This window comes from Ursus arctos, unplaced genomic scaffold (genome assembly GCF_023065955.2).
Source record: "Ursus arctos isolate Adak ecotype North America unplaced genomic scaffold, UrsArc2.0 scaffold_37, whole genome shotgun sequence".
NCBI classification, from domain to species: Eukaryota; Metazoa; Chordata; class Mammalia; order Carnivora; family Ursidae; genus Ursus; species Ursus arctos.
Window position 1 is genome coordinate 27,789,194 of NW_026623053.1, and position 25,030 is coordinate 27,814,223.

The following is a 25,030-nucleotide window of genomic DNA, read 5'->3' on the forward strand; positions in this document are numbered from 1 at the left end:
ACGGTATCTTTAATGGAGCTGTTCATTAACTCGTTAAATATATGGAGAGATGTCTGGACTAGACATAAAGAATCATCGGAGGATAGGGGCTTCTGGATGGCTCAGTTGGTTAAGTATCCAGGTCTTGATCTCAGCTCTGGTCTTGATCTCAGGGTTGCGAGTTCAAGCCCCATGTTGGGGCATGGAGCCTACTTAAAAAAAAAAAAATCATGGGGCACCTGGGTGGCTCAGTCAGTTAAGCATCTGCCTTTGGTTCAGGCCATGATCCCAGGGTCCTGGGATCGAGTCCCACCTTGGGCTCCCTGCTCAGATGGGAGCCAGCTTCTCCCTCTGCCTCCCGCTCTGCCTGCTTGAGCTCTCTCTCTCTCTCTGTGTCAAATAAATAAATAAAATCTTAAAACAAAATCATTGTAGTGTAAATGGGCACGTGTTAGCTCTGCCCAAGAAGAGTTTTGAGAGTGAGGATGAAGCCCACAACCAAGCACTAAGAACTCACAACATCTGAGGAGTTAGAGGAAAAGAGGCACAAGAGAATGACCAGGAAGTGAAGGGTGAACCAGGAGATAATGGGACTGCAAAATGGAGGGAGGAAAGCACTGAAGAGGGAGAGACTCCCTAGTGTAAGAGGTCACAGAACATCGGATTGAAAAGTGCCGTGGAGTTTGGCAGTAATCACAAGGGTAATCTCTCGGGAGCAGCACCAGGGCCACAGGAAGGGTGAGGATCCAGCTGACCCTTGCACAGCACCTGTCTGAAGCGCACGGTTCACTTACGCACAGGTGTTTTCTGATAAATCCACGCAGCACTGTAAATGTATTTTCTCTTCCCTAGGATTTTCTTTCTTTTGTTCTTCTTTAAGATTTTATTTATTTATTTGAGAGAGAGAATGAGCGGTGGGAACGGTCAGGGGAAGAGAGGGAGAAGCAGACTCCCCACTGAGCAGGGAGCGGATGCAGGACTCCATCCCAGGACCCTGGGGTCATGACCTGAGTGGAAGGCAGACTCTTAACCCACTGAGCCACCCAGGCGCCCCTTCTCTAGGATTTTCTTTATAACATTTCTTCTTTCCAGTTTGCTTTATTGTAAGAATACAGCATATAATATATAACATACAAAATATATATTAACTGCGTTATCCATAAGGTTTCCAGTTAGCAATAGACTACTAGTAATTAAGCTGGGGGGAGTCCAGAGTTACGTGTGGATTTTCTACTGCATGGAGCCTGGTGCCCAGCCCTTCTGCTGGTGACAGGTGACTGTATCTGTTCCTGTGCTGAGAAGCAGCAGCCAGTTGTTGGAAACGCAAGAAAATGAAGGAAGAATGGTCAGAGCAGGGTCTTAAGAAGGTGGATTTTAGTCCACAAGTACTTGAGTTAGTTGTTGAGGAGAATACTTCAGAATAATGAGGGAAGTAGGAAGTAGGACTATAAAGGTAGAGGAATTGGGGGGGGGGGGGTTGCTGAGGCCAGGGCGCCGGGAAAGTTTTCGTAGGTAGTGAGGTCGTCCGGGAAGGGAGAGGAGAGGTGAGGACAGGCCCTCAGGAGGACCGCGGCCGCAGCTGCTTCCAGAAGGTGCGGACGAGCGCCCTGCGACAGCTCAGCGCTCGGCCCGAGCCCGAGGAGCAGGGAGGCGGCCCGCGCGGGAGGGAGACGGCCGGCGGCGGGGGGGGGGGGCGGTTAGCCGGCGGGGTCGCCGAGGCCGGTGGGGCGGGGCCGCCGAGGCCGGTGGGGCGGGGGCGAGGCTGCCGGCGCGAGTGCGCATGCGGGCGGGGCGGCGTAGGGAGGGCGCTCAAGGCGGAGGGGCCCTCGTGTCCGGAGACCCGGGCAGGGCGCGGGGGGTAAGGGCTGCGCGATCCGACAGGGCTGCGGCCGGGAGGGGGTGCAGGTGCAGGGTTTCGGAGGCGGACCTGCCCTGAGGGAGGTGAGAGAGGCTGGAGCACGTTTCCCCCCGCCCCCCGAGCCCCCAGGGACGGGGGAGAAGGAGCCGGGGCACCGCGGCGACCCCTGCGGGCGGGAGCACGCAGCCCGGGAGCCGCAGGAGCGGCGGGAGCCCGGCGGGGCGGACGGCGCTGGGGGAGAGCCGGGCCGGGGAGGCCACAGCGGGGGTGCCCGGAAGCGCGGGGAGACGAGGGGCAGCGACAGCACGCGCGGAGGGGCTGGTGTTCGAGGTCGGGCCGGGGGCGGACGGCCGGCGCCTCCCCGAGTGCTCCCGCGTGCTCCCGCGTGCTCCCGCGGAGCCGGTTTCCACGCAGCGAAAGCGCAGTGTGAACCGGGCACCCGGCCGGCTCGGACCCGGGGCTGAGCTGGAGCCTCGACTAGAAAGTTAACCCTTGAAGACAGAGGCGTTTCGTGGTGTTGCTGTACGGCGCGTATGCACCACACCCCGCGGTCCACAGCGCGGCCAGAGCCGTCTTTCCTTTGTGCATTCTCATCCCCAGACGTTAGCCTGCCCGTGTGGAGGCGCCGGGGAGCAGCAAGACATGGACAGCGTGTGGGTCCTCATCGCACAGAACTCCTGTGATCTGACGCATTGGTGCGATCATGCCCCACATACATTTAGTTACACATGGTTTTAAAAAGAAGTACCTCTTTTATTTATTCTGATAAAAAATAAGAAATAGGGGCGCCTGGGTGGCTCAGTCAGTTAAGTGCCCGACTCTTGATTTTAGCTCAGGTCATGATCTCAGGATTATAAGATCAAGCCCCGCATTGGACTCTGCGCTGGGCATGTAGCCTGTTTAAGATTCTTTCTCTTCCCGGGGGCCTGGGTGGCTCAGTCGTTAAGCGTCTGCCTTCTGCTGAGGGCGTGATCCCAGAATCCTGGGATCGAGCCCCACATCAGGCTCCTCCGCTGGAAGCCTGCTTCTCCCTCTCCCACTCCCCCTGCTGTGTTCCCTCTCTCGCTGGCTGTCTCTCTCTCTGTCAAATAAATAAAATCTTAAAAAAAAAAAAATAAAATGAAATGAAAAATGTGGATTTAACCATGCTAAGAGGTCATTGGAACCTTAGCGAGAGCAGTATACATAGGGGTGTGTGTGTAAAGGGTCAGATTATGCATCCTGTTTATAATCTGCTTTTAAAACTCATATTGTGGGTATGTTTCATGTAGATATATAATCATTCAGTGATTTATAGATCTCTACTTACGTTTGTAATGGCTATACAGTATTCTATTTCATGGAAGTATACTTACTAGTCTATTAATATATATTTAGGATATCTACAGTTTGGGGCTATTAAAAAAATCATGTGTATAATATTCTTGTATATGCTTTTGGAAAACTTGCCTATCTTCTCAGGAGGAAATTCCTGGAAGGGATGTTGGTGGATCAGGGCATATGCACCTTTTATACTGTGATGAGTCAGTGGCTTCCACTGCCCTTAGACAAACTGCAGATCCCTTACCATGGTGTTGAGGGCCTCCGCCTATCTCTCTACTTCTTTTCTTGCCATGTCCCCTGTCCCCCCACACTCTGCCAGAGCTATATTTGGTTTTTTGGTATTTTTAAAAAAGACTTTATTTATTTATTTATTTATTTATTTATTTATTTATTTATTTGACAGAGATAGAGACAGCCAGCGAGAGAGGGAACACAAGCAGGGGGAATGGGAGAGGAAGAAGCAGGCTCCCAGCGGAGGAGCCTGATGTGGGGCTGGATCCCAGAACGTTGGGATCACGCCCTGAGCCAAAGGCAGATGCTCAATGACTGAGCCACCCAGGCGCCCCTGCCAGAGCTATATTTGAACCTCAATTGCAGTTTCTGTAATCTTATTTCACATTTCTAGGGCTTTGCAAGGTGGTTCGTCCATCATGGAATACTTTCATTTAATTTGTTGAGACCCTCAAGGCCTCAGCTTGGACATCCCATCTGCAAAGTTTCCCTTGCTGCAATGGTCTTGGTTGTGCTTCCTTTCTGAGTCCCCTAGAACCCTGTACCCGGCATGGAAATTTCCTGCTATCCAAGTCACAGCATTGTTTATCTTCACTAAATTGTAATCTCCTTGAAAGCTGAAATAGTGGGGGGCGCCTGGGTGGCTCAGTCAGTTAAGCATCTGCCTTGGGCTCAGGTCAGGATTCCAGGGTCCTGGGATGGAGCCTGCCCCCCCCCCCCCCGCCCAGGGCTCCCTGCTCAGCGGGAAGCCTGCTTCTCTGTCTCCGCTCCTCCCCCCTCCTCCCCCCTTCGTGCCAGCACTCTCTCTGTCTCTCAAATAAATAAAATCTTTTTTAAAAAAGTTGAAACGGGGGTTTTCTCAAAATTGGGTTTTCTCCTCCCAAGTAGTGTACACGAACAGCTATTTGTTGAATCGGTGCAGGAATAGTAACGGTGGAGTCCACCTCCTCGTCTGACTCTTCCCCTCCCCCACCGTGGAAGGGGCGCGGGAGCTACTGTGCGCAGAGAGCAGCAGAGTTAGGGTTACACCGCGTGTGGGATTCGTGTCGTTCGCTTGTACTTCTCCCGTATCTGTGTAGAACGCATTCGCTCTCCTTACTTCGAGTTTTCAGAGTAGAGAGAAAAGGCTTCATGAAAGTCGGGAAGAAGATACAGATATCTAGAGTGTGAGTCCTTATAAACTGACAACTGAGGCTGACTACAGCAGAATCAAACGAATCTATCTTCCAAACTTTTAAAAAAGATTTACTTCCCTTTTTGATTTACAGTTTATCCGTTGAAATAGATGCTTTCTTCATAGTTCTTAAGTTTCTTTTGGTTTTAAAATACAAAATCCTCTTCAAAGTAGCTTAAGATAAAAAGGGAGCCGTATTTGGAAGGACACACTCTCTGGGAGAATCGAAGGGGACAAAGTGAACTCGGGGCCCCCAGAAGGGGGGGGACCTCACGGGGGTCTCTCATGGGCTCTTTCTATATTTCTGATCCATTCATTCGTCTCTTCAGACCTGCTCTCTCTGGGTCAGTGTAAGTCAGGTGTGCCAGTGCAGTGAGCACAGCGCAGGATGGGGAGGACCGATCCATGGCATAAAAATGGATGTTAGATGCTTCATCTTGGGGTGATGGAAGAAAAAGAGAGTTCTCAGAGAAGGTTAAGTGGTTACTGGACTGGAAGGATAAATGAAAAACAATCTGCTATAGACTGACCTGCTTTGAAACTAAGTCTGAATCTTTTCTGCTTAAATAACATTATGCATGCTGTGTGGTAGGTTGTAATTTCTGTTTCCATTGGATTTTGGACAGATACGGCCTCTATACTATAAAAATATGTAATTACGTGGTGTTCTGGAAAGAACGTGTATCCTACCATGTTCCAAACAATACAGAGGAAATACATTATCATGTAAAAATTTTATGATTTTTATGAAGAATACTTACCTATAAATTATAACTTCGGGTTAAAAAACTAATAATTCTGTTATGTTTTATTTACAGGTCATGCCTTGACTGCATTGGCAAAAATGCTATAATTTTAGAAAATCAGATATCTTTATTACCTCCTAAACTTCTGCAACAAGTACTCAAAAAAATAACATTTTGGACTGCAGCTAATCACCGAGAAGAACAAAGAGCCCAAAAAGAAGAAACAGAAAATAAGTATCAGTGGACCACTAGCAAATAAATTGTTATATACCCTATATATTTAATATGTGTAAACATTTTAATCAGACTGTATATTTACCCCCCCCCAAATTGGAGGCTTTATTTAGAAGATAAAATTCGAAACAAAAATGCTACGTTAAAGTGATTACATGTCATGGAATATATGGGAATAAGATGTTAATGGAAGATTAATTTATATTTGTAAACTAATTTCCTAATAAGCTGCAGGAAGAAATATACTTTCTGGAAGTAAGTACAATTGTAAGAGATTTTTAACCTACTGTGTACTCTTTACTGGAAAGTTTATATGAATTTGAGGAGAATGAGAGATTATAACCCAAGGACTGGAGAAATCCCCCGACATAATAATAGATAGATACAAACACTATACATCAACTGTTGGAAAGAATGGATTTTCTCCCGCCACTTTAAAATTACCTACAGCTTCTCATTAAGTAACCAGTTATTTAAAAAACTTCTCCTTGAGTAACTGGTCCATCTGGACACAATGATAAACTCCGCAAACACTGGCGTGTATTCAGTACTGGCCTCTCGCCCTTCAAGCTTACGTAACACAGTCTCTCTTTCAGCATCATAACTTTTCCTCTCCTTTATTTGATTAGCAGAATAAATGTCTTCAATTGTCTTTCCGTTATCCCTAAGTTGTTAGTTTGTCCAAATTTATAGATAGAAAGACCATGTTTTAAAGTAGAGGTTTACTTGTCATCCAGACTTTGAAATACTGAGAAGCAGTAGATTTATTAACTTTTCAGACACACTCAAATATATTTTTGCCTTGGAAGAATGCTCCTAAGGTAGTTTTTGTAAGTAATGAAATGGGATGGTAACCTAGTAATTTGCCTGTATAGAACCCTGCTATTTGGCCCACACCACTCTGAGAGCTGGTCCTCGAGACCCACGATATTGGAAATATGTTCTCTTTCCACTGATCGTCAGTATTGACTGCCTCTGCAGAAACGGACACCGTATTTATCTTTATAGTCCTTAAACTGGTACTTTTGCCATAGCTAAGAAATTACTCATATTTTCAGTCATACCCTTCCAATGAATTACTAATAACAATGAATTATTAAAAAGCTCAGTATATGAAATTATTCTCCATAACACCACCATTCAAGTTATCTCTAAAATTGAAAATGTTAGACTATATTTCTATATTGAAATATATATGTAATTTATAATAATTATAGTAGCTTATAGTAGCTTATTAAATTTTACAGATATATTTTATATCTATATCTATATATACCGTATTTTGGATGTGTAAAGCTTCTATTTATGTATTGAAATACTTTGTGCTTACATTTTATTTATTATACGAACTATATAGATACACTATTTTCCTAGTTTTGTTAGTGTGAACCAGTCATTAGAGTTGATTGTGCAAACTGTTTTAGTGTAAGTTTTCTTTTCCTTCTTTCTTTCTTTCTTTCTTTCTTTCTTTCTTTCTTTCTTTCTTTCTTTCTTTCTTTCTTTTCTTTCCAGCCTGCCTTCCTTCCTTCCTTCCTTCCTTCCTTCCTTCCTTCCTTCCATTTTTAGACTGAATAACAGATTGAGAAAATGATTCTCTCAGGTAATATACATCTTAGACATAATTATTACATGAACTTCTGTTATCAGCGTTTTTAAGGGAAAACATATCAAAACCTATTGGACAGTGATAGATGACAGTGAATGGAATGAACGTCTTTTAAAATGCAGATCATGTGAATTTGAATTCTAGATTATGCAGCTGCCTTCTGTAGCCTTTTAGAGAAGCACTTCTGGTCGCAGTGGTTTACTTAGAATGTTAAAGTTGGATTAGCTCCCTCGCCGCACACTGTCATTTCGGCTTCCGCGGGAATCCATCTGCGGCTTACGAAGCTTTTGACTTAATACCCTGCGCAGCTTCAGGGGCTTGTATGTCTTGAGGTAGGAGCCCCATAGGAGGGGGGGCAGGAAATTCTCTTCTTTACCTTCAAGCTCCAAAAGTCGGCTTCAACCAGACTTGGCTTCTCTGCCGTTCGGAGATGTAGAAATGCTGGGAGCCTGCAAAGCCTGTTCTGAAGAAGCCGAGCAGGATTGATCCCTTACCTCTCACCAGCTGGCGGGTTACTACCCACTTCTGGAACTTCCGTGCCGCCGACCCCCGCAGCATGGAGGGGCCCGAGGCGCCGACAGCCTCCTGGCTTCCCCTCCGAGCTCCCCGCACAGGCTCTCTGTTTGAAACACGACTCTCCAGGGGTCGATAGTCGTTGTTTCCTCAGATGGTTCACAGAACAGGTTTCCAATGTGGTTCTCAAGGAACAGGTGTCCGGCCGTCTGTATTATGGGTTCTCAGGGTGTTCTTCCCGTTGTCAGAATTCTGTTGAGTGTTGGCGTCTTCAGGATGATGTAGTCAATAACACGTCCGAGTTAGGGTACATTTTCCCCCACTAGTATCTTTGTGCACACACCTTTAAAAAATGATGAGCCTTCGGACAGAAGCGTAAAAGTGTTCTTCAGAACTCTGTGCCTGCTGTCTAGGCACGAAGTGATGTTTTCACGAATACTTTTTTATATTGTATGTGTGCGTGTGAGAGAAATAACTAAGATATAATTTTCAGGATAGAATATACTAACAAGTTAAAATTCTTTGACTTCAGAGCATTTCAAAAGAAAAGCAATTTCAAGAAACACATAATGCTCCCTGCCCACCTTGTGCGTGTGCGCGTGCGCGTGCCTGGTTTTTCATTGTATTAATGTGATTATATTGGTATTTCCGGTTTGATGAGGTTATCACACAGTCCAGCTCGTGGAAACAACAAGAACGTTTTCTACCAGCCTGTTACTGCCTGAATGTTTGTGTTCCCCCCCAAATTCGTACATTGAAACTCTGATCCTCAATCAATGTCTTAGTATTTGGAGGTGGGGTATTCGGGAGGTAATTAGGTTTAGATGAGCTCATGGGGGTGATGACCCCATGATGGGATTATCGTCCTTCTAAGAAGAGGCAAAAAACCAGAGCTCACTCGCTCTTTCCCTGCCATGTGAGGAGCCAATGGGAAGGCAGCCATCTGCAAGCCAGGAAGGGGGCCCCCACCTAGAATCCAATCCGCCAGCACCTTGATCTTGGACTTCCCAGTCTCTAGAAGTGGGAGAAATAAACTCTGTTGTTCAAACCATCCAGTCTGTGGTAGTTTGTTACAGCAGCCAGGCTAAGACACGCCTCAAGTCCGCAGTTCACACGAGGGCTCTCTCTTGGTGGTATGCATTCTGCGGGTTTACACAGATGTGTAAAAACAGGTATCTACCATTTTAGTAGCATGTAAAATCGTTTCATTGCCCTGAAAATCCTCTGTGCTCTGTTCATTCATTTCGCCCTCCCCACGAACCCCTGGCAACCCCTGATCTTTTACTCCATAGTTTTGCCTTTTCCATAGGTCACGTAGCTGGAATCATGCAGTGCGTAGCCTTTCCAGGTTGGCATACTTCATAGCAGTAAGCAGCTAAGTTTCCTCTGTATGTCTTCATGGCTTGAAAAGATAGCTCGTTTCTTTTTAGCACTGAATAATATTCCATTGTCTGGATGTACCAGAGTAATTTTGTAAGGATTTTCTACATAGAATAATTATTAGTGAGGACAATCCAGTATGATGTTAGAAAGCAGTTGTGAGAGGAGACATCCTTTCCTTGTTCCTGATGTTAGTAGGAACGCTTTGAGTTTCTCCCCACTAAGTATGATGTGAACTGTAGGTTTTTATAGATCTTCTTTATCAAGTTGAGGAAGGTCCTCTCTATTCCTAGTTGGCTGAGAATTTTTTTTAAAAGTTTTTTTTTTATTTATTTGAGAGAGAGGAGAGCACGAGTGGGGGTGGAGTAGAGGGAGAGGGACAAGCAGACTCCACACAGAACACAGAGCCCATGACCCAAGCTGAAACCAAGAGTCCTACATCCCACCCACTGAACCATCCAGGCACCCCTTGCTGAGAGTTTTTATCCTGAACAGGTGTTAAATAATTTGTCTGCTTCTATTGATACGATCATTTGATTTTTTTCTGTAGCCTAGTGATATGGTGGATTCCATTAGCTGCTTTGTGAATGTCGAACAGCCTTGCAAACGGGGGGTAAGTCTTACTTGGTCATGGTGCATAATTCTTTTTTTAATTTTTGGATTTGATTACTAATACTTTGGTGAGGATTTTTGCATCTATGTTATGACCAACATCGGTCTGTCGTTTTCTTTTCTTGTGAGGTCTTTGGTTTTAATATTAGGGTAATGCTGGCCTCAGAATGAGTTAGGAATGTATTCTCTCTGTTTCTGTCTTATAAAAGAGATTATAGAAAATTGATCTGTTCCTTAAATGGTTGTTAGAATTTACCAGTGAACCCATGTGGGCCTGTTGTTTTCTGTTTTGGCAGGTTATTATTGATTCAATTTCTTTAATAGATTTAGGCTTATTCAGATTGTCTATTTTTTATATGAGTTTTGGCAGATTGTGTCTTTCAAGGAATTGGTCCATTTCATCTAGGTTATCAAATATAGGGGCAGAGTTGTTCATAGTATCTCTTTATTATCCTTTTAATGTTCATGGGATCTGTAGTGCTGTCCCCTGTTTCATTTCTGACATTAGTAATTTGTGTCTTCTCTCTTTTTTCCTTAGTTAGCCTGGCTTAGCGGCTTTTTGATTTTTTTGATCTTTTCAAAGAAACAGCTTTTAGTTTTCTCTGCTTATTTCTTGCTTTCAATTTCATTGATACAGCTCTAAATTTTTATTATTTTTTTTCTGCTGCTTGCATTTAATTTGCTCTTCTTTGGCTTCCTAAGTTGGAAACTTAGATGATTGATTTTAGATCTTTCTTTTCTAATGTATGCATTCAGTGTTATAAATTTCCCTCTAAGCACTGCTTTCACCCATGCTACAAATTTTGATAAATTGTAAACGTACGGGCAGTGACTAGGGAAGGAGTTTCAGGCTATGAAAACTGGAGTCAGGAAAGCCTTTGTTATTGTTCAAAGTGTCCCTTCCAAGTAGTGGTCACAGCGTGAAGACGGGGAAAAGACGGGGTAATAAGGCACACTCCTCCCACCAGACACATCCAAGTAAAGAGGCACCATTGCATGAGGGATTTCAGGTGTATTCCGGCCAACCCTATTTTACAGGTGAGGAATCAAGTTTAGATTCCAAGAATTCTTAATTTTCTTGACCTAATTGAAATGTATCATACAAAATGTAAGACAAATAGTATCCATGTAGGTGAGCAAGATTTGCCATTCTCCCTTAAGGGCTGGGTGGTGATGGCTTCTGAAATACTTCTTGGGTGCAATTTTCCAACCTGGGCGAGGGATGCCGCCCTAAGATCTCTGCTGAGCCAGGGTCGCTCTGCGAGCACCGGGCTGCGGCAGCGGGCGGGAGGGCCCGGCGCCACGCGTCGTGGCCACAGGGAAACAGGGCGTGACCTCCGTCTTGGAGAAACTGAGACCAGAACCTTAGGGAGCAACGTCGCCACCCCTTTTCGGACAGTGAACCCTTAGAGAACGTTCCTCAGTCATACGAGGAGGACTTCTCCGTATAAACATTTCGTTTGCGAGAACGTGGCTACCGTCCTCGCGGCGCCCGCAGCGAAGGGAGGCGCGGAGGTGTCCGAGCTCGGCCACACGGCGCTGCGGGGCCCGGCCGGTCGCGGGCCGGGGCGGCGGCGGGAGGACCCGGCGCTGGGGGCGCTGAGCGGCGGCCGCGCTTCCGGAGCCCGGCGGGCGGCGTCAGCGGAACGGGCGGGTCCGGCCGCGGCGTAAACAAGGGCCGGCGGCGGCGACGGGCGAGCTGGAGGCGGGGCGGCCGGCTGCGAGCGAGCCGCGGCCCCGAGTGGACCCCTGTCCGCCGTGCTCCCGGCGGGGCCCGCCGCCGCCCCGGCCCGCGACCCCGCGACCCCGCGGCGCGGCCCAGAGGCCGGAGAGGCTGTCGTCGCTGAGGAGGGCCGGGCGGGCGCGGGCGGCCAGCGAGCGGCCTGCACGCCGTCCCCTCGCCGCCGCCTTCGGCTCGCCTCTCGCCGCCGCGCGCCGCTTCCTCCTCCTTTGTCTCCTGTCCGTCGCGGGTGTGAGGCCGCTGGTGAGCGCGAGTGCGGCCTCAAGATGGCTGATGGCAACGAGGACGTGCGGGCGGACGACTTGCCGGGGCCGGCCTACGAGGGCTACGAGTCCCTGGAGCTCGCCTGCCCCGCCGAGCGCAGCGGCCACGTAGCCGTGGGCGACGGGCGCCACATGTTCGTCTGGGGCGGCTACAAGGTCAGTGCGCGGCGCGCGGCGGCTCCCCGAGTCCGGGGCGGCGGGCGGGCAGGGCGGCCGCCCGGGGCGCTCCCGCGGCGCGTCTCTGCCCGTCGGTGCATTTCCTCGCGAGCGGGGTCCTCCCCGCCGGTCCCCCGACCCGTCCCGACGCGCCTGGGCTGCTGTCACGCCCGCGCGCCGCCCCCCGCGCGCCCCCCGCTCCCCGCCCGCGGCGCCCTGGGCTCCGGGGAAGTCGGGGCGTTACGGGGAGGGCGCGGCGCGCGACCCCGAGGCGCGCTGTATTTTCAAAGGTTGGGGGTGTAAGAGGGGCGACGTGCGATGTCACTCTTGGCCGTTTCTCGGGCCCGCCGGGGAGCACCGCACCCTCGGGGGCCGGGGTCATTGGGCCCACGGCTGCCGTTGCCCGCGTGTGGGGTGACCGAGGTGCAGGAGGACTGCCCGGAATTCCCGCGGGAGTCGCCTTCTTCAGCCACCTCGCCTGTTCGGGAGCCCAGCTGCACCCGGGCTGTGGCCGTCAGCCTGTTGTTTGAGCACCGCACGGCTGCTTTCCTTTTAGTTTCAGCTGAGAAAGGGTTCACATGTTTCAGAATAAACCCCTATTAAGAAAATGAACGGAAAAGGCTCCCCCAGTAACCAAAACATCCACAGCAGCAGTTGGAACCACCAGGTCAGCTCTGTGACCCCTCATCAAAAGCAACGCGGTGAGTTGCCGCTTTAGAGCCCGCTGCGCTTCTTGCCGCCTCTGGCGGGGGATCCTACCCAGATGCCTCGTGTGCAAAGCCTGTTCCTTAGTTCTCCTGCCCTTTTGCTGTAGAGGTTCCCAGGAACACCTCACATTCTAGAATGGGCGCGCTGCATTTGCTGGGGTGGCGCTGATCCATTCCTACCAAAAATACTCTTTTTAGTCCGTTTTGGTCTTAAAATTGATCTCCCTGCCCCCATTTGCTTGAAATCTGGTCCACTACACCTGTGCCTTTGATGACTTATTTTGACTCTGGTAGTAGAGTTTGGCTTCTGGCACAGTTGACCGGATCATAGCGGAGAACTGCCAAAAAGGCAGATGGAGTAAACTGCTGTGCTGTCTTGATGAATTCATTTAGTTTAAGAAGAGATTTTTGGGTTTTTGTGTGTGTGTGTGTTTTCTTTTTTTGCCAGTCCTAATTAATCTGCAGTGTTTTCTCCTCAGGGTCCATTGAATAGGTGTTTAGAGGAGGGTACTTGGTAGGAGGAAGGGGCAGGTATGTAGAGCCATTATTAAAATGTAAATAATTCCATTGGAGAAGTTAACCCGTTAATCACACTTTGGTCTACACTACTTACTCATAATTCTGTTTGTAAAAATCAGCAGCGTTGAGGGAATGGGACTTGACTTTGGGGAATGGGGGTAGGGTTGTCAGGAAGATTTTTGATGCTGAGTTTTTAGGGCCTGGATGCCTAGGACTTAGGAGGGAGGCACAATCAGTGAAGTAAGTGGGTGATTCCAAAACAGGCTGTCCTCAGTATTTTGGCTAGAACCCCGAGAAGCCTTTGGAGATTGTTTTGAAGGCAATAAACCTTCGCTTCCTACACAGTAGTCTGTTCTCCTCTTTGGGCAAAGCTGGTCTACTCCGGGTCAGCCCGCTATCGTGATTCCAGCCTTCTCTTCCTAAGTGGTGGGATAGAAAGTGTTTATGTGGCCACCTCCTCTGTTGCTGTTTACTACTTATTATACAAGCTTATTGGATCCTGACACCCATTCTCAGTGAACTGCTATTGTTCACCATGTCAATGTTGACATTGTTCAAAAAGTGGCTGGGGAGGTTCAAAGGTTGGGGAGGTCGGGCCTCCACTGCAGTTGCAATGTCAAGGAAAGGAGGGCTGAATCCTGGTTCCACTGTTACTTGCAAGTAACTGTGGGCAGATTACTTACCTCTCTAAAAAACCTATTTTCTTGTACTAACAACTGCTTTCTAGGGTTGTTGAGAGGATTAAATAAAGTAATCCACTGAAAGAACTCAGCTAGTTCTGGCATATGGTAAGCTCATTCTGTTAAGAATTTTTACCTGAGGGGAAATGGAGCAGAACAAGGAACTTAAAATTTTGCATACGGACTTAACTGCACATTTGCAGTTCTGCCCCCTCTGTTTCTTGGTAGAGAATGGCTAGAAAATGACATCACGTGTTAGTGTGGGTCAGGCACTTACACGGTGCACCTGTGTGTAGCGTGTGAGCCATGGCACAGGTAACCTCTGCTGAAGTCCTGCAACGCAAAGTTGGAGAAGGTCTGTTCAGCGTAAAGTGGCCTGGGAGAGCCCCTGGAGACCTCTTAACTGCCTGCGTCCTAAGGGTGGGGTTGTCTAATAAGCAATACCTTGAGTATGTGGCATGGGGCAGGGAGGGCTGTCCATTTGCTAGAAGTGAACTGTAAGCCTTATTTAACTTCTCATAACTCTCATTAGTATCTCAAGATAGATATGAACAAATACACAATAGTGCCTCTTTAGAATACCAATTGTTTTTATATTTGCTATTTGTTATTCTTCTTAGAGTAATCAAGTCAGAGGACTATATGACTTTTATCTGCCTAGAGAAGAGCTCTGGATCTACAACATGGAGACTGGAAGATGGTAACTGGATATTATGAGGGAGGCTGAAAAGTTCAAATAAGATTGCAAATAAAAAGAAACTCGGGGTGTGTTTGGGTGGCTCAGTTAAGCGTCTGACTCTTGGTTTCAGCTCAGGTCAAGATGTCAAGGTCAAGATTGAGCCCCAAGTTGGACTCTGTGTTCAGCAGGGAATATGCTTGAAGATTCTCTCTCCTTTCCCCTGCTCTCTAAAATAAAATGAATCTTAAAATGGGGGGAAAACCCCCCACAACTCTGTAAAGCCCATTCTATTAGAATAAAAACATATTTTTTTTTAAAGATTTTATTTATTTATTTAACAGAGATAGAGCCAGCGAGAGAGGGAACACAGCAGGGGGAGTGGAAGAGGAAGAAGCAGGCTCATAGCGGAGGAGCCTGATGTGGGGCTCGATCCCATAACGCCAGGATCACGCCCTGAGCCGAAGGCAGACGCTTAACCGCTGTGCCACCCAGGTGCCCCAGAATAAAAATATTTTAATTGAAGATCCAAAACTATCTCTATGTCCTAAAAACCATGTTCTGCTAGTTCAGCTTGGCTGCTAAGCTTAGACATATTAGCATCTCTTCAGTAATTTGGTACTTTCATGACCTTTTTTGAAGACACTCTATTGAGGGCTCTATAAAATATCCTTGTAATGTTACAGAAGTAGAGGCTTCAGATCTTGGAATGGAAATACAGTAAAAGCTCCATATATATATTTTTAAGATGTTATATCTTCTGTTACATGGTAAATGAGAAAAGGATTTCTAGATTGTATCTCCTAGAAATAAAGGTGGTATTCTAATGAGCTCTAACATTAAAATTTCAATGCAGATTTCTTTAGTGTTTAAGAAAAAAAAACAACCAACCACTAACCTAAATTTGCCTTCCATACAACTGGGGATATTCTGAGAAGATCTTTTGCCAGTCTTGTAAAAGAGGTGCTCAAGCGAATGTTCTCGCAGAGTTAATGTGGTTCTCAAATGCCGGGTTAGCCGTGGCTGGGATTTACAAAGTAGCCTTCTCCATGGTTTGCTTGGTAAGAACTCTGTGCCCTTTACGTATTTTGCACATTCTAGATCACAGGACTAAGACAGTAGTGGTCCCACCTGATTTAAGAGTTCAACTAAAAAGTGAAGATTATTTCTGTACGTAGCAAATTAGTGTTGATCTGAGTTGTTTGCTCGATTTTTTTTTTTTAGAGAATTGGAAATTTATAATAGTATTCCTTTAATAGGGGAATTCTACAAAATTTTTTAAAACGTCCAGCCCCATAAAGGATTTGTAAAAATAAGCCTACCGAAACTTCAAGCTTAGCTAAAGTGATAAAGTGAGCAGAGGACCTTAACCATTCTATTAATATTCTGAACCGTAGATTTCTTAGGCTTTTTGATTCGGATTCGTTCTTAGGTTCAGAAGACGTGAGGCACGCAGAGCACTCAGAGCAGTGCCGGGCCTGCTAAGTACTGACCGCCTGTAATCCCACATAAGGTCTGAATCATCAGATTCGTCTGAACGGCTAGAAGGTCACTGAATAAAACACTGTTGAATTCATCTGTCAGGAGTGGGACGAAGTTTTCCTTTGGGATTCCCGGCTCACTCGACACTAAAAGCAAAATAGCCACTGGCTGTGTCAACAAAGAGCAGTGAAGCTTGAGCAGCACAGGCCGGTGCGCCCGGCTCCCAGGCCTCCTGTGGCGCTGGAAGAGACCCGGACGCTCGAGCCGGCCTGCCGACTTTGTTTTCCCTTTATTGTGGGGATAGAAGAAAAATGAATGACTTTTACATTTCTTCCCTTTTGCGAAACATTTACATTGTTTTTTTCTGCCCTCAGGAAAAAAATAAACACGGAAGGAGATGTGCCTCCCTCCATGTCCGGAAGCTGTGCTGTGTGCGTGGACCGGGTGCTCTACTTGTTCGGAGGACACCACTCAAGGGGCAACACGAATAAGGTGAGTGTTTCCAAGGGTTATGGTTTAGGGCAACTGTACACTTTCTCAGACACCTTCGGATTTCTAAGGTTAGCCCATCTTTACTCCTGTCCCAGTTTTAAGAATTCATGTACGCGATAATGGTCTGAATGTGCATTTTAGTATTTTGTCTACCAGTCTGTTTATTAGGCCTTTGGTAAAATCAACTTTGGTTGATAATGTGTGTGCAGTAATTTTCTAAGTGGTTTTGCTTTGTGTTCTCTGCAGCTACTCGGTCTTAGAACCCTGGGGTGTTAGATAAATATTAGTAAACCAGGTGAAAACAAGATACAGTCATGAGGGGCAGGGTAAAAACGAGCAGAGCACCGCTCAGCTGTGAGGCTGAATACGGACAACGCTAACATTCCTGTAATATGGCACTCTAAGATACTGTTGTTGACTCTGTCGGTGTTTTTTCCAAATAGGAAAAAGGTAACAGTTGCTCTCTCAAGCCAGTGACACACAAATGTCAGTCAGAAAGGTGCATATGATTTAGGGAGACAGCAACTTAAGCACCTTATAGGCTGAGCACTTGGTTAAACACTGGAGACACAGAGATGAATGATACAGTCCCCCCCTCATATTCTGGAAGGGACACACGTAAGTAGTAGATGATTTCAGCAGCACGTAAGGAGATACACGGAGCCTGGCTCATAGTGTAACAGCTCAGTAAATACTGTTAAATCTGAGAAACAATCCTTGACATTGTGTTTGGAAGGATGGAGGAACAGAATAAGCAAAGTCTTCACCCAAGAGGGTTGAACTGAATCATAACTGGAAGGGGGAGCCACGATACAGATATCCAGGGGCAGAGGTATAAGCAAATAGGTCTTATTCATGGGAATGCCAAGCGGTTTGCTGTGGATGGAGCATATGGCTGACATAGGTTCCAGCTGTACTCCTAGGAGCTCTGGGGCAGAGCTCCAAACAAGTAGAGCTCTGTCACGTCTTTGACAGGCCTTGGGACACCTGTGGGACGAGCATACTGGTGTTGGGCAGGCTCCAGGCCACCCCTCCTGACTCCCATTTTAACAAGCGTAGCTCCACTTCAGTTAGGCCTTTGCTGAAGATTTTGTTTGAAGAAAGGGTTCTGTGCCTGAAAGATTTTGTGAGGCACCGCTTGTAGGCTGTAGCGGAGCCATGTGTTTTTCAGGGCCAAGGCGGAGAGGGAGAACTTTGACCCAACATGAAGCAGCTTGGGAAAGAAGCTGTGGCTTTAGGGCTGGACAGAAAAATGGGAGTAGTTAGTGTACCAAATGGCTGGGGGTTGAGTATTTTAAGTTTGATCGGAAGGAAGCTTAGGAGTCTTAAGAGAAGTAAAAAGATTATATAAAAGCAGATTTATTCAAGCACCTGGATGGGAACCCTTTGAAAGACCAATACTTTATGTAGCAGCAGCTAAGGATAAATCCTAAAAGATTAAGTAGGCACTTAAGATGTGTTTGTTAATTTCAGTTTGAAGGTGAAATTGCTGAGTTGAATTTTTTTGGTAATACCATCTTCATACCCATAAATTAGATCAGTATGACTAAGAGTGCCTATGTAATCAAGGCACAGAATAAAAATCCACACACTTCTATTCCTCCATTAAAAAAAATGAGGCTATTGGGGAAAAAATGAGCTGAACAGGGTGCCTAGTGACTTAGGTAGTTTACATTCTGGCATAAATTCCTTATGTAGAGTCAGACCAGTAACAGTCTGTAGTCACACTTTAAGGAGAACTGAATTCGAGGACATTTCTATTACTGTTACATCACAATAAAATTAAATGCCAACGCTGAATTTCTTGCCCATCACCAAACCTAACTGAAATCATTGCTTCTGACAGTTCTACATGCTGGATTCAAGGTCTACTGACAGAGTATTACAGTGGGAAAGGATTGATTGCCAAGGAATTCCTCCATCATCAAAGGACAAACTTGGTGTCTGGGTATATAAAAACAAGTGAGTTAGCAGCCCCGTAGATTTGAGTTTTTATGTGCAAAGTGGTTTGCCATTCAAGTGTCCTTAGACAATAACCATTGTAACCTTAGAACATACCTTCTAGGGCCCGTATGAGGGTTAAATGAATTAATACATCAAAGTGCTTAACACAGCACCTAATTAGCCATAGTAGCCGTTATTATGTGAATGAGTATTCTATATATGGAAGGGTGCCTTCTCAGTTCGTAGCATGAAAGAAAAACTTCTCATATCTTTCTAACCTGTGGATGTTTGAATTTTTAGTGTGTTTTTTATCAAACAGGTTAATATTTTTTGGAGGTTATGGATATTTACCTGAAGATAAAGTATTGGGAACTTTTGAATTTGATGAAACATCTTTTTGGGTGAGTGAGGTTTCGTATTTGTATATGGCCTTCTTGGTATTTGAAATAATACACGTTTGCTAGTCTTGTTCATTTTGCCTTATTCATAAACCAGGCAAAGCTATATAATTTTACAAACATTTGTGAAATAACTCCGATTCTTATTTTCTGTAGAATTCAAGCCACCCGAGAGGATGGAATGATCATGTACATATTTTAGACACTGAAACATTTATCTGGAGTCAGCCTATCACTACCGTGAGTTACTGAAGAATAATGAATTATTAAAGCAAGGCTCCTTGGAGGAGAAAGGGAGTTGGAGGTGGTAAAAATGGACAGTTCATTCCTGTTTTTCTGGAGAGAGAAGGTTCATTGCTTTCATTATTCTCCAAGGAGTCCATACCTCAGAAAAGTTTAGTGAATATACAGACTAACCCAGCATCCATTATCTAATAGATGTTAAGTGGTATTGTTTGAAACTAAATAACTCCTAAGCACTAGATTGTAATTTAAGTCACTCAAATATTAGATTTCTTTTTCCTCTGACACAGGTGTCATATAATGTACTACCTTTTATTTTAAAAGATAAGAATAAGACAATCATTCTATGAACTACTGCATTAAGTAATACAGCTCACATATAAAATTACAGTGCGTGGTTTTAGTATTGCTGTTGAATAGACATCTGCACGTTAGCTTAAAAGCTCAGGTGTCTTGCATATCCTCATCCCATATCCAGAAAAGATTCTGGTATTTATTTTAAAACATTGCTTTTATGACTTTTACAGGGTAAAGCACCTTCACCTCGTGCTGCCCACGCCTGTGCAACTGTTGGAAACAAAGGCTTTGTGTTTGGAGGCAGATACCGAGTAAGTGTATGAATAGTTTCAATGATTTGCTTTTGAGTCATTCCGAATGATAATTACTTCATTATCCTTTTTCAGGATGCTAGAATGAATGATCTTCACTATCTTAATCTGGATACATGGGAGTGGAATGAATTGTATGTATCACTTTAGAGAATTATTTTTAAAACATTTAATATTTTTTTCTGTTATCAGTATATAACATACTTGCTTAAATTTTCTACAACTGAGAATTTAAATAAATGTGATGATTAGATCCTTAAAGAAATTTTTTAAAATTTCCTGTTCCCGTAACTACCTGGCACACAGCATATGCTCAGTGTTTGTTGAAAAGATCTGAAGTTGACTCTACCTTCTAAGAACGTAGTTAATTCTAAAGCATGCAGGGGCGCCTGGGTGGCACAGCAGTTAAGCGTCTGCCTTCGGCTCAGGGCATGATCCCAGCGTTCTGGGATCGTGCCCCACATCGGGCTCCTCTGCTGGGAGCCTGCTTCTTCCTCTCCCACTCCCCCTGCTTGTGTTCCCTCTCTCGCTGGCTGTCTCTATCTCTGTCAAATAAATAAATAAAATCTTTAAAAAAAAAAGCATGCAGTATTAATACCAAGAGGTTTTTAAATTTAAAGTCTTTTTTCATAATTCTATATGAACTTTAAAAGAAAACTTCTTTACTGTTTCTCTGTATTAAATAGCAGCCGCTTTCAAACACAGATACTGTAACGTAGCTGCTCTTTTCAGAATTCCACAAGGCATATGCCCAGTTGGCCGATCTTGGCACTCACTAACACCAGTTTCTTCAGATCATCTCTTTCTCTTTGGAGGATTTACCACTGATAAACAGCCACTAAGTAAGTCTTTTAAAAATAAATCATTATACATCATTCATATGTGATAATATAAAGAGATGGAAAACATCAGTCTCTCTTAAATATATCAGAGGGCTATAGGGTTGGTTGGAAGGTTTGCTATTAATTTTGATTCCATAACAAACCTGTAATTGTTTTTATACTAGGACATCCACTGATTCTGTCCAGTGCAACACTTAAAAGCCCCACTGGAGGGTTGTAACAAGCAAAGGGCTGCTTGGTTAAGTGCAGAGGGGAAAAAAAAAAGATCTATACTTCCTGTTTGTACTCACAATCTGATTTATTACCTTTCTTGCTAAAGCTGTGCCCTTTAATTATCAGTGTCCTGTTGACAACATATTTCATGGCTGTTCTTTGCTTCAATCAGGTGATGCCTGGACTTACTGCATCAGTAAAAATGAATGGATACAGTTTAATCATCCCTATACTGAAAAACCAAGGTATGAACTATTTAAAAAATAATTCTTATACTGAATAATTGAGGTCCATAAAGACGTACAAGACCGGTATGAGAGAGGAAATTGTGGCTGTGTACCTCATTCTTCTTATTAAAAATCCTAACACTCACTAAGGTTTCATGTCATACCTCTTGAAAGAAAAGAAAACCAATATTATCCTAGTATCGAATGCTTTCTTTTCTGTCCCTGTGCATAAAAAACAAAGCTGGACTTGACTTTTGCTGCTGCTTTTATCATAAAATTGATGTAGTTAAAATTTATAATCAAGCCCTTTTCTCAAGTGTTTTCAACTGATCCTAGGTTTGCCATTTAAAAGAAACGTAACTGGAAAGGAGAGAATTTCAAAACCCTGAAGAATGAATATAGGGAATCAGATTTGCAGTAGCACTAACAGATATTAAATCACATCACCCAAGAGTTCTCTTTGTTAATCTCAGAATTGTTACAAAAACTGCTAAAGGATATGCTGTAGTCACAACTGGTATTCAAAGCACATTTAAATAGGTCAGCCTGCATCTCCCCCCCCAAGCCTCTAATGTAAGTACACTTATGCACAAAGGCTTCATTTGGCACAAAAATTCTTCCCACAGGATGACCAGGCCTGACACCTAGAGTATCTCAGGCGGATGCAGCATCCTTCAGATGTTTTGTGTTAGGAGGACTGGCCCTGCCGTGAAAAGAAGATCGAGAGGGCATATAATATCCACACATCTCCCATAAGAGTTTTATTGCTAACAAAGACCTAGAGAACAGATCATTCAGTTCAAACCCCTCATTGCATAAATTAGGACTGGACCAGAGAGAAAATGATAACATCCAGATAAAACATTTTTTTCTAGCGGTTGCTTCTCAACGTGTTTCTGGTCTGTACTAAAGATCTCTAGTCTTTCTTTCAGCATTCTGTTCTGTAGCATACATCGTCAATTCGGTGTTTGGGTAACTTCAAACTCAAGCTTTTGTTTTAAATATAGATTATGGCATACAGCTTGTGCCAGCGACGAAGGAGAAGTAATCGTTTTTGGTGGGTGCGCCAATAACCTTCTTGTCCATCACAGAGCTGTAAGTATTCTACCCTAAAGGACACTTGATAATATTTCTGAAACCTGTGGAGTACTTACTTTTGAAAATGTTCAAATCTATTTTTCAGGCACACAGTAATGAAATACTTATATTTTCAGTTCAACCAAAATCTCTTGTAAGGTAAGTAACTTTTTACTAGGTACTTCATTTCAATTAATGCCCCTGAAAAACCAGGTATACGGATAACAAGGGCAATAACAAGCCTTCTGTAACTAACCAGTTCCTATGAAAATCTTTATTTTCTTGGGGGGGTTGTTTTTTAATAAGTCTTTAAATTAATGTACTTCCAAACAGTAAAGCAAAATTATTTTTCTCTTGTCCACTTTCAGGCTAAGCTTAGAAGCCGTCATTTGCTTCAAAGAAATGTTAGCCAACTCGTGGAACTGCCTTCCAAAACACTTACTTCACAGTGTTAATCAGAGGTTTGGTAGTAACAACACTTCTGGATCTTAAGGCTTCATAGATCATGCCTCTGATCACCTTGCATGGACAGCAATTCTGTAAACATCAGAGAGTGGTATCGTTTGTATAATTATATGCATTGTTGTAGTTTGCAGCTTTTTGGTTTTAATGTGCATGTGAATGGCCTAGAGAACCTATTTTTGTGTCTAAAGTTTACAATAAATGTATTTAACACCAGTAACTGTGTTCTATTAAAGCAAAAGAAAATACTTGGGCTTTTTACCCCAAGGAATGGTTATTATATTTCCTTTTTGGTAACTTCAGGATATATAGCCGTGGAAACATTACATTATTCTTACCACTATCAAAATGGTAAGGTTATTTTTTTAAATTTTTTTTTTTTAATTGCAAGAGTAATCTGTTGTATTTACAACGCTAGGCTGTATAATTACAAAGTTTTTTTTTTTTTTTACATTCAAATGGAAAAATATTCTCAATAGGACTAAGCTGGTTAAATTCTGGAAGGACCAACAGCTGTTCAGTACTTTGACCTTATTGATGCTTTGGTATAGGGGCGGGGCAAGTGGTCATACTGTCGGTAGCTATGGTCTAATCATTTAATAAGTTTTTTAGCTCATAAAAGAATGGGAATGATGTTATGACTTCTTCGTTCTGTTAGGAGATAGAAGAGGAGGAGCTGGGTCAAGAGTCTTTAGTGATAAGCCTAAAAGTGCACTTATGATATCATAGGTTAAGATACTCTGGAACATGCTGCTAATTACTAGAGGTAGAAAATAAAATGGTATAAAACAGATTACAAGGAAGAAATCAGGATGAAAAGTGAAGTTGTTTAAATGCATGGAAGTGATGAGTACCAATTTTTTTTAGGTGTTACTTCTTAGGCTGAATTATGTGTATTTTAAATCTGGTCTAATATATTTTTTGACAACTAGAAGTAAAGGCAGAAGGTTTCCAACACTTAATCCTACATGTTCAACCCCCCACCCCCACCACACCATCAGAAAACAACTGTGACCGGCCTGCAGTAGATACACTAGATGTTCTAAGGGTGGATGACCAAGTCAGCAGTCTAAGCAGCTGAGCCACTTCACCGTTCGACTTCTGTACAACATGAAATGAAAACTTCTTAGTATTAACCTCCCAAATTTCGAGAAAATGTAGGAGAAAAACTACAGATGTATACAGTTAGCATTTAACTGTCCACAAATATTTTAGGAAATCCTACCGTAGTGTGTGTTTCCTCTCTAAAAAACTGGAAGAAAAAAAAAAGTCCTTTTGGCGAATATAGCAAGGCAATGTTTAGTTCATTTTTAAATGCGGAAGTCTTGTTACATGGTGTTTTCATCTTTGAACTTCCAAAAGGCTATAAAATTGGCTCTTCTCAAATATTTTAGGATTTCATTTCAGCTATTTCCTTTTTACATTCAGAAGATTGGGTGCAGACACTTTGACTTTGCCAGGAATGTTTCTTGATAAATCCGTGTCCTAAAAAAAGAGAATTGCTGAATATCTTCACATTCTATGTGGTCGTCATGTTTATGACAGTTATGTGTCCTCTGCTGTCAAAAGACAGACATTTCCAAAATTTTCTGTGGAAATGATTTTACTTATGTTGCACTGCTTCTAGTAAGACGACAGCATTAGCTACCAAAACAACAGCTGCAGCCTGCATCTACTATGAATAAAGAACTGAAAGTAGAAACTGCTAACATTTTTAACTGTACCACCGAGCTCCAGACTTCAGGAGGAATACTTTACCTTTACACTGCGAAATAAGTCTTTTTCTCTTGCTGTTGCTTCTTTGGAATGCATGAAACTATTCAAGGCTGTTTTTGCAGCTGTAAATAGAAAATAGAAGAATCTACTTCTGTTCGGGGAAGAAACGTTCAAAATCATAATTCAAAAAAATTTTTTAAATACCTTTTCCCTTTTTCTGAACTCCAGGAGTAAGTTTCACTTTGTATCTTTAAAAAGGAATTGCGTGTGTTACTGAACAGAGATTACAAAACCATTCACAAGTCACTATGTGTCAGTGGTTTTGAGTAAACTACAGATGACTTACTTATAGTTTGTCATGGTGGTGTAAGGGGCACATATTGGAATGGCAAACAGTAATACATCTTCAGGATGCGGCTGCCCAGTCAAAGAGTCAAAGAGATTTTCCTAAAAAGGGAGAACAAAAACAATTATAAAATTCTTACCAGTCCTAAAAAAGAAAAGTCTTAATACTCAACATATTTTTATCTTTTTCTGATAGACCTATAGTCTTAAGCTCTGCTTTCTGTTTCTAGCTCCAAAGAGTTTAAGACCAATGGCGTTTATATTCTTTACTACTAAAATCTCTGTATAACATAATGAGCAATGAAAACAATGATTTTCAAAAATAATACTTGTAAATACATTTAAGGAATAAAAAACTTGTTGGATGTTATTTGTTGCAGAAAACTACTGTGGATTAAAGTGATGTATAAAAATGACCACAAATCGATTTAAATTCATTGCCTGGAAATGGGAGTGATACTTTGGCTAGACCAGCACTTCTCGACCAGGGGGATTTTCTAGCGGCACTCCCCTCTCCCACCCTGGCCCACCTGGGGCATTCTGCCTGTTCTTCAGGAAAAATCTCACAGGCTTCTTAGAGTTG

At 43.9% G+C, this 25,030-nt stretch overlaps 3 protein-coding genes across 4 annotated transcripts in view; 2 read left to right on the forward strand and 1 right to left on the reverse strand.

Moving 5' to 3' along the window:
- Positions 1-8,373, forward strand: part of KLHDC1 (kelch domain containing 1) — a 49,852-nt gene extending 41,479 nt beyond the window's left edge. For both annotated transcript variants that reach the window (XM_044389481.3, XM_026513668.4), the window contains one exon: positions 5,384-8,373. In XM_044389481.3, the coding sequence (XP_044245416.1) occupies positions 5,384-5,570 (187 nt within the window). In that variant the 3' untranslated portion in view covers positions 5,571-8,373. The remainder of the gene's footprint in view (positions 1-5,383) is intronic.
- Positions 8,374-11,384: 3,011 nt separating this feature from the next.
- Positions 11,385-24,863, forward strand: KLHDC2 (kelch domain containing 2). The gene is made up of 13 exons (XM_026513681.4): positions 11,385-11,816; positions 14,343-14,422; positions 16,255-16,372; positions 18,219-18,334; positions 18,636-18,717; positions 18,871-18,954; positions 19,485-19,565; positions 19,641-19,699; positions 20,298-20,407; positions 20,793-20,865; positions 21,855-21,942; positions 22,031-22,083; positions 22,293-24,863. The coding sequence occupies exons 1-13, from the start codon at positions 11,664-11,666 to the stop codon at positions 22,414-22,416; spliced, it is 1,221 nt and encodes a 406-aa protein (XP_026369466.1). The 5' UTR covers positions 11,385-11,663; the 3' UTR covers positions 22,417-24,863.
- The window catches only part of NEMF (nuclear export mediator factor), a 49,370-nt gene continuing 45,920 nt past the window's right edge, over positions 21,581-25,030 (reverse strand). The window contains exons 30-33 of the mRNA XM_026513680.4: positions 24,449-24,549; positions 24,307-24,350; positions 24,145-24,224; positions 21,581-23,871 (exon numbers count right to left, since the gene is read on the reverse strand). Coding sequence (XP_026369465.1) covers positions 23,794-23,871; positions 24,145-24,224; positions 24,307-24,350; positions 24,449-24,549 — 303 coding nt within the window. The 3' untranslated portion in view covers positions 21,581-23,793. The remainder of the gene's footprint in view (positions 23,872-24,144; positions 24,225-24,306; positions 24,351-24,448; positions 24,550-25,030) is intronic.

What these genes read in the sequence shown, in the direction of transcription:
- KLHDC2 (XM_026513681.4), top strand. Translation starts at nt 11,664, where the DNA reads ATGGCTGATGGCAACGAGGACGTGCGGGCGGACGACTTGCCGGGGCCG. An exon ending in AACATGGAGACTGGAAGATG is followed by an intron (nt 14,423 to 16,254) that starts GTAACTGGATAT and finishes TTCTGCCCTCAG; the next exon opens with GAAAAAAATAAACACGGAAG. An exon ending in CCCTATACTGAAAAACCAAG is followed by an intron (nt 20,866 to 21,854) that starts GTATGAACTATT and finishes TTTTAAATATAG; the next exon opens with ATTATGGCATACAGCTTGTG.